Source organism: Lactuca sativa, chromosome 1 (assembly GCF_002870075.4).
Source record: "Lactuca sativa cultivar Salinas chromosome 1, Lsat_Salinas_v11, whole genome shotgun sequence".
NCBI lineage: Eukaryota > Viridiplantae > Streptophyta > Magnoliopsida > Asterales > Asteraceae > Lactuca > Lactuca sativa.
This window is the reverse complement of record NC_056623.2, coordinates 13,485,346-13,494,613: the sequence shown is the minus strand read 5'-3', so window position 1 is coordinate 13,494,613 and position 9,268 is coordinate 13,485,346. Positions and strand designations below refer to the sequence as shown.

General features: G+C 35.2%; 1 protein-coding gene across 1 annotated transcript in view; it reads right to left on the bottom strand.

Annotated features, from left to right (window-relative positions):
• Positions 1-3,724: 3,724 nt before the first annotated feature.
• LOC111898175 (ABC transporter A family member 7) overlaps positions 3,725-9,268 on the bottom strand; it is a 6,877-nt gene continuing 1,333 nt past the window's right edge. Inside the window, exons 5-17 of the mRNA XM_052768629.1 lie at positions 9,173-9,268; positions 8,960-9,084; positions 8,623-8,781; positions 8,303-8,465; positions 8,094-8,219; positions 7,654-7,737; positions 6,863-7,242; positions 6,133-6,333; positions 5,687-5,796; positions 5,279-5,363; positions 4,674-4,908; positions 4,362-4,450; positions 3,725-4,241 (exon numbers count right to left, since the gene is read on the bottom strand). The exon at positions 9,173-9,268 is cut by the window's right edge and continues 24 nt beyond it. Of these exons, the coding sequence (XP_052624589.1) occupies positions 3,942-4,241; positions 4,362-4,450; positions 4,674-4,908; positions 5,279-5,363; positions 5,687-5,796; positions 6,133-6,333; positions 6,863-7,242; positions 7,654-7,737; positions 8,094-8,219; positions 8,303-8,465; positions 8,623-8,781; positions 8,960-9,084; positions 9,173-9,268 (2,153 nt within the window). The 3' untranslated portion in view covers positions 3,725-3,941. The remainder of the gene's footprint in view (positions 4,242-4,361; positions 4,451-4,673; positions 4,909-5,278; positions 5,364-5,686; positions 5,797-6,132; positions 6,334-6,862; positions 7,243-7,653; positions 7,738-8,093; positions 8,220-8,302; positions 8,466-8,622; positions 8,782-8,959; positions 9,085-9,172) is intronic.

Genomic DNA, 9,268 nt, shown 5'->3' with positions numbered 1-9,268 from the left:
GCTCCTCAGAATGTGTACCTTTTTTGAAATTTAATAGGTATGAAAGTTAGAAGTGTTGTGCTCTACAAATGTGAAGAAAGACATAATCATGTTTTGGTTAGTGAAAATTATATATATATATATATATATATATATATATATATATATATATATATATATATATATATATATATATATATATATATATAAGGATGAATAGACAATTGGATAATACTATTCAATCATTCATTGAGAAGATTAGAAGGTTAAACATCGGGCCAACCAAAGTGTATAAACTGATACACGAGTTAAGAGGTACATACAATGTTGATGGAAAAACTATTGTTGGCTTTGAGAATCAATCTAGGAAAGTCAACTGTTTTATTGGAAATGACGATGCACAAATCACAACTGTCATCGAGATTTAGATGGCCTTCGTAGCTTCTTCTGTCCAAAAAAGCAACACAAACTTTCCCATATTGCATATAAATTCAAAGGTAAGATTTGGATACTCTTTCATTTCTTTTATATATATTTATCAACTATTAGTTGATAAATATATAAAAAAAATGAAAGAGTATCCAAACCTTACATTTGAATTGAATTTATATGTAAGGTTTTTTTTTTGACGGATGAAGGTAGAAAGAGAAACTAAAGATTAATGACAATATTGTTTTTTTACCACTTCAACACATTTAATTGTATAATGAAAAAAAGTTTGAATAATGTTTTAAAAAGTTTGAATGATGTTTTTAGGCCATCGGTAAAAAATTATTAACCTTCTTAAGCTTTGTTTGCGTACTAGCTGAAAAGTTAGCTATTAGCTAAAAAGTTAACTGAAAATTAAAAAGCTAACTGTTAAATAAAAAGTCAGCTGATAAAAAATAACAGTTGGTAAAAGTAGCTGAAAGACATAAGATGAAATTTAAAAGATTGTGTTTCTATAATTAATTAAGAGGTATATTTGAAAAATTAAAAAAAAATTCATAAAATGCTAGTCTAAGCAGCTTTTTAAAAAGCTAGCTTATTAGCTAACTTATAAGTTATTTTTTGGTTGCCAACATGACCTTTAAAAAGCTCAAAAAATAAATTAACTTATTGGTTAGCTAGACGTGGCAAAAAACCAACATAAAACTATGTTCCCCACAATCTGTTAAATAAATCAACTTATCGGCTATCTAGATGTGGCAAAAAATGACATTTAGGTATTGTCTCTAATCGCGATATTTCGATGTATAATGGTTTTGATTTTGATTTATTCAATCAACCATATCTCAAGTAACACAACGATTTAGGGTTTTTATTCAATTTTGATTTGTTCTATTGAAGAAACTCGCTATTTAGGGTTTTATCTCATTATCTCAAGCTTTTGAAAAGCACCAGTTGGATGACTATGTAAATAGTCTTGCAACATGACCTCTACTCTATGGATGTGATTGTTTCTTCGTCAAAATTAGTGTGATGTACCTTGAACCGGACATGCTGTGAATTTATGTATCCTATTTTTTCACCGAGTTATCTGTAGAGCTACCACTTAGACGATTTTGGTAATCTCTAGCTGGTTTTTTCCCTTGAGATATATTACTACACAAGTACACTACATGTGTGATTTGAGGCAATAAATTAATGGAAAATCAAATTTATACAAGCTAAAATACTCTTTATAAAGATGGGACAGTAACTAATCTAGCCAAATTAAGGAAGTGATTAACAATTTTTAGTCAAAAATTAGCATTTGTCCCAAACTAGCCCACGAAACCGTAGGTGGTTAAAATGACCTACTGTTTCGCCCATTTACCTACTGTTTTGATTTTAGTATATAAATATTTTTTTTCATATTTCACTACGAAACCGTAGATGAAAAAGTGGTCTATTGTTTCCTCTGAGAAGTCTACTGTTTCCCAAAAAGTAGATTAAAAATGATCTACTGTTTCGTCTAAAAACCTACGGTTTTGGGGGTTTTTTTGGGTATTTGACTACTAATTCATCTATTTTGACTACTATATCGTACCTACTATATATTAAAAGAAAAAAAAAATCTCTTTTAAAGTAAAAGTTTGTTTTTTTTTTCATCTTAAAAAAAATAATAATAATAATAATAATAATAATAATAATCCAAAACTGTAGGTTTTGGACGAAACAGTAGATCATTTTTAATCTACTTTTTGGGAAACAGTAGACTTCTTAGAGGAAACAGTAGACTATTTTTTCGTCTATGGTTTCGTAGTGAAAAATGAAAATAAAAAAGAATTATATACTAAAATCAAAACAGTAGATAAATGGGCAGAACAGTAGACATTTTAACCACCTACGGTTTCGTGGGCTAGTTTGGGATAAATACTAATTTTTGGCTAAAAAGTGAAAAGTCATTAATGAATTTGGTTAGATTAGTAATTTTCCCTATAAAGATACATGACAAAATTGCAAGAATGGTCCCTGTGGTATGTCAAAACTAGCACCTTTGGTCCAAATGGGTTTGACTTGCAAGGATGGTCCAATAGTTTCGTTTTGTTGCGAGTTTGGTCCAATTTTCTATGAACTTTTTTATAATTACGGATTTGCCCTTATATTTTAATTTTCCATTTTTATTTTATTATTAGTAATTAAAAAGCAATTAAAAATAAAACAAAAAAAATACTCTCTCTCTCCCTCTCTCTCTCTCTCTCTCTCTTTCTCTTTCTCTCTCTATCTCTCTCTACAAATAAAATTAATACAGATCTGGTAGTGGATTTGTAAAATGAAGAACCCTAACTTTTATCAATTTTGTTCAATTCATTGTATGAAGTCGAATAGACTAAACACATACACACTCATATACACATATGAATCTTAAGAACACTCGGTTTTTCCTGAGTTCAAGAACAAGAACATCATATTCACGAACTAAGAAATCGATTTCTGATGAACTGCCATCACCACCATCGGAATAAATTTCTTCTATGAATTGCCCAACTCAAACCCACAAGCACATAAACAACTCAATAAACATAAAGATGAAGGTAAACTGCACCCCTTTTATCCCCCTCCCTGAATCGCAGACACTGTATACCCTAAATCAGTACAGGTTAAAGAGATTACGATTTACAGATGAAAGGGATTACGATTTACAACCTAGAAATTTTTGCGTCCTTTCCAATTATTGAATCAAATCCCAATCATGTCCCTCTCTCTTGTTCTTCTTTGAATCGGTGTTTGAATCAAATGCCAATCATGTCCATCTCTCTTGTTCTTCTTGTCACTGCTACACCCCATCACCATGCCCGTCGCCTTCAGATATGTTCAGTCTGTAGCTAGAGGATCCGGCGGTGGTGTGGAGATGTAACCCAGATCGATGACCCCCTTGATCGATGACAACCACCTCCTCGGAGGCTTAACAGCCGAGGAAAATCGATCCAATGTGTCTTCCCCTCGATTTCCAGTCGCGAAACCCTCCATCTGAAAACCCTAGCCACCAAGAAACCCTAATCGTCAAGAAACCCAAATTCCAGATCTCGATCTCCTTTCTCTTGTTGATATCTGTCTAGGTTCAAAGGGAGGGTAGCAACGATCGAATCGGGTGTTTGGGGTGATGCTACCTGACCGGAGGGAGGCGGAGGGGCAGCCTAGGCTGATGACAACCATTCGTTCTTCTTCTTTGGACAATGGTAAGCAAGAAACGAGAGAGAGAGAGGGGGGGGGGGGGTATGAGAGAGAGGGTATTTTATGTTATTTTGTTTTATTTTTAATTATGTTTAATTGTTGGTAATAAAACAAAAATGAAAAATTAAATAATAAGGGCAAAATCGTCTTTCCAAAAAAATTCAAACCAAATTGGACCAAACTTGCAAGAAAATGAAACTTTTGGACCATTGATGCTAGCCAAAACCGTTTTGGCCCAAACATGTTAGTTTTGACATACCACAGGACCATTTTTGCAATTTTGTCAAGATACATATACTTCATTAATATGTTAGCTGAAATCATCACGAGAGAACATCCAATGGTTGAGCCTCTTGAGCAACTTTAATGAAAACATCTTCAAGAGTTGTGTCCGCAAGCCCCCATGCCTGAACATCAAACCTACTTTTAGCATTCTCAACAGCACGAAAAACATCTGCTATTTTGATGGCTTCTTTTGGCATTTCAAACTTTTGTGTCCCGGATATTTCGTATATCTTTTTTGCATCTGGCGAGAGACCTTTTACCAGGTTTTCTACATTTGCCTCGTGATTTGAGGATGTTGTCATTGTGAACACATATGAACCTCCGTATCTACCCTTCAACTATCCCCATACAAGTAAAATAAAGATAGTAAGATTTACTCATTTAAAAAAACATTCAATTTAACCATTTTATCCATTATGGCTGTTGTAACCCTGGATTTAGAATGATGTTCAAAATACCTCGTTAGGGTTTCCGACACACTGCAAGCTTCCATCTACAAAAATCCCTAACCGATCACATAGATGCTCTGCTTCCTCCATAGAATGTGCTGAAACATTTTCATTAGCCATATAAATTACATTTGAATGACATGGCATCACTAACCAAACATGTTGTACTGTGTTTGACATATGCACCGGAGTAGGACTAATGTCAATGAGACAAAATTGCAATTTTTTGTCACATCTGAAAAGGTGGGACGTGGACTCATTATCGACCTATTATGAGGAAAAAGACGTGAATGCCCTTTGGAAAGTGTCTTAGATAATTACTGGTGAGAATAATAGCACGGTTTTGTTTAGCCCGCTTGACCACATTCCATAGATTATTTCTTGAAGCTGGGTCAAGTCCCGTGCTGGGCTCATCCATGTACACCACCTTTGGATCTCCAATTAATGAAATGGCAACACTAAGCCTCCTCTTCATGCCTCCACTATACTTCCCAGATTGCTTGTCTGCAACCCCACCATTGAAGAGATTCACACTTTTAAGAGATTCTTCAACCGCCTAAAACAACGAAATTTACATGTAAATAAGTTCCAGAATCTCAGCATTTAGAAGTAAATAACTTCATTAAATGGAAGTTTCTCAGCAAGAAGTCGTCTGAATGGCCCACACAACATGACAAAACAGATTGTGCTGCATTTAGCATGCACTGAACACAAAAACCAACCGCGACTGATGTCAATGGGACAAAATGCAATTGTTTGCTTTTCCGAAAAAAGTGGGACAATGTCTGATAAGGAATAGCTCTCGATCTCTTGTCTAGGTAAAATGTGTGAATGCTCTTCCCATCATCATCATTGAAACTATTTCTAGAACCTTTTTCTAGTCCCATCCAATGTAACAAATGTAGCCAAAGTAAACGCCAACTTACTTGTGTCAAGGCGGTACCTTTAAGGTTCTTAAGCCTTCCATAGAAAAGAAGATGCTCCCTACCTGTTAGGCTTTCCCACAGCAGGCTATATAACAAACCTTAGTATTTAAGAAAGCATATAAATCTATCTAACCAATGTAATAGGTAAAACTGAGCGTTGTTTCTTTTTTTCCTTGAGAAATGATTTTTGAAAAATGTCCGACACATTTGGGAAAATGGAAGGAAAGAATAAATGATGGGAAATTTGTAAAAAGTTAGGAATTAAAGGGGTAAAGCTCATTTTCATGACTTTCTCTATTAAGTCATTATTTTTGCAAGTCGAACAAGCTAACTGAGATTAAGTATTGTATCCCTCATGACTAAAGGAAACAACAATTAAAGTATTTCTAGAGGGATTTTAATACTTACTCGTGCTGAGGACAGACACCCATGTTGGCATAAATCCCATCCATGTCACTTGTTATATCCAGACCACGAACATATGCTGTGCCAGAGCTTGGCTTAAGCAGCCCAATCATCTGTCAACATCGGCTCACTCTTCTTAGTTGGGTTAAATGTGAAAAATAGCAACATAGTATTGTTTATTTGTTATTTATAGCATCATACTTTCTTCTTATATTACAACATTTTATTTTGAAAATTATATCCAGTAACAACAATATCATCCAAATAAAAGGCAGCAATTTTCACTGCAATAATTGGGTAGATTTTTCAGGGTACACTGTCCTCATAACAAAAAGAAAATTGAAGTACAATGACCCTCCCTCGACAACAGAAAGATCACCTATCTGTTTGCTATTCAAATAAACAAGAGCAAATTGTGAATTAAGAATGAAAGATGCTTTTGCACTAACCATATTAATGAAGGAGGTTTTGCCAGCGCCGTTTGGACCAAGCATACCAAAGCACTCCCCTTGAGATAATGCAAGTGACAACCCTCTAACTGCAATTTTCTCTGGGTTTCCATCTCTTCCTGGATACACTTTTTTGAGGTTATCACAGACAACTGCATGGCTCGTGTCTTGTTCAACCACTAACTGCTCAACCCTCACCCTCTGATATAATGTGGAAAGGGACACGATTGGTATTTACCAAAGCTTAGATAAAAGATTTTGTTGAACAATCTATACCCATAATTTAGCAGACCATAAACTGGTGTAATATAGCAGACCATATACTATGCACAATACTTTCTGCAGAAAAGGTTATTCTTCTGCCAAGTCGCCTTACAAACATCATGTGAGGTGTATATCATTTACAAAATGTCCTACTAGGTGGATGACATAAGAGCCAAGTTCCTAGAAGGATCAATCCACATTGGAACTGAAACTCACACAGATCGGGACCTTCAACTTTTATGAAACTCATAGTGCCCAAAAGGATCACAATTAACCCATAAGCAAATGTGCTATGCCTGGGGGATATGGATACTATTTTCAGGTAACAACAAAACAAGTTGCAACTTACTATATGTCTAATGCACCTATTCAGCCAATGTCCACATAGTCAAGATAAACGACTATCTTTTTTATTTTTACTTATCATTTTAAACTAATTTCAACCAAGTAAAGATGTGCCACTTGCCTCTCGGACAACATCAGGTTTCTCCAGCTCCAAATATACTTTTGAACCCTTCCTTTGCAAACTAGGCTTCTTGAATGATGACGAGGGCTTTCTAAACGATGAGGAGGGCTTACTTTTGAGGTTATGCCAGAAAAAGTTTCGGGCACCACTTCCCGATGTTAGAACCTGATCAATATAGTATGCTGTAAAGAAAACTACCACCCATTCCACAATCATGGTTATTAGGACATGACCCATCCCATTATGGTCGTCGGTTAAATCTCCCCAACGCATTCCACTAGTCCCCATATAGTTTCCCGTAAAAGCATATTGTGAAAAATCGTATAATCCACGGTAAAGAGAAAACCCCGGGTATAAATCCATCACGACAATCCAATGTTCTACAAAAAAAAAAAAAAAAAAAAAAAAAAAAAAAAAAAAACATATGTGTAGACAAATAGCATGCAATCAATAACATATTATATATAAATTTAAACAAGTCAGATTTCAATGCCAGTACATATGCTTTCAAAAACATTTGTTCATTATGCCCCTAGGGCGTACTGGTTTTGTGATGGTATCTTGCAGAAAACATGCAAAGGGTTTGACTCTCAGCAGTCGCACTCTATGAATTCTAATTCTAGATTGGGATCCTTGTGGGTACTAGACTCTTATGCCGAGTATCTCATTTACATTTCACATAACTCAATAATGCTCTTGGGTGAGAGCTTAGGGGTTTCAGAAAGAATAAGTGTTTTTGCTATCAAACATGAACTGATCATCAAGACTACATTACTTATATCCTTACTTACTTGGAAATGATGCGGCTTCAAGGAAGAACTGGAAGAATCCTACTCCCACGAGACCGGTTGCAAAGACAATAATGTACCCCACAACTGTTATAATCATATCCATATAAGTCATAACCCAGATGTATCTCTATCATTCGTACAAGAAACATTAAGAACCCATTTGTTACACAGGACATGACATGATGCAATGCATTTGGCTTGGCGTACATTGGAATGGAAATTTTCGATGGGCAAAAATTGCAATTTTTTGCCCCACCCAGAAAGATGGAACAAGGGGTGAGAGGGACTCTCGCTCTTAATCTCTCCTATGTGAAAAAGACACGAATGCTCTTCTGATCCTCATCATCGAAAAATATCCCCAGAAGGCTTGTCAAGTCCTGTCCAGTGTAACAAACGCAGCTTAAGAAACTCCAACAGATATGGAATATATGACAACAAACCTGCAGCAGTCTTCACATTAGAGAAGAGAGCAGCCACTAGAAAGGCCAGAGAAATTTGTAAGTTTATGTAGATGAAATAGAACACAAACTGGATGCTGTAGTCATTCAATGTGAAGAACTTTAACCCTGCAATGAAATGAAGGGCATTAGCTAAGTAAATTAAAATAATCAAAATAAAAAATTGTTATGTGGTGTTAACTGATTTGTACCTATAACTGAGCCAAAGACCACAAAACAGAATATGTACACCAAAGATATGGCAAGGAAGTACGCATAAGAAATCATCAAATAAGGACCATCCCCAAGCCCATGCATTTTCATCATGATCCTTAAGTTTCGTTGTTTCTCATAAACCAGAGCTGTTAGTATAATCTGCATGCAACAATTTTAGTAATTTATTCTTAAGGGCCCGTTTGTTATGCAGGAGGACATAACATAACATAGCAGTGGATTGGGACTTGGACTCATGTCAATTGGACAAAAAGTGAATTTTTTTTACTCTAATTTAAAATCTTAAAAATTTACTTACAGGGAATAGTTGCAAAATGACCCATGTAAAGAATAATGGTCCAAGGAGAGAAGAGAAATCCAGCCTGAGTTTGGTTTCAGGTTTGGGCATCTCTTTTACGAAATCAAACAGCATTTGTGTAGAAGGCCCAAGCAGAAGTTGTAGGAAAACATTTGAAACCTGTAGTATGCATAAATTGGAAATGCTTTAGGTTTCATGAAACTATGGGAAGAGCCACTAACATGATTCCAACTATTAGCTGATAAAACACTAATCAAAACCATAACGTTGACTAAAATATTAAAGTTTTTGTATAGAATAAGAATTACATGAATGCTGCAAAATTTAGAATGTATACCCAATTTATTGAGCGAGGAACCCGGACTAGTCCTAGGGGAATATTTCCTGAATCATTCTTGTAGGTAGAGTTGTACCATACTATCACATTATAATTACTGACATTCGAATTCATGAAATCATAGCCTGTGGAAATGTTTGAATAAAAAAACAAAATTAAAGCTTAGATCATTTACTTAGTAAGCAGATAAACGATGTGTGTGGATCGACCAACCTGCTAATATCTCATTTATTTTCTTCTCAGAGTTTCCGCTCTTGTATCCCGCATACAGCTCATTGTTAATATCAGAAGACCTGTTGCGCCATAAAT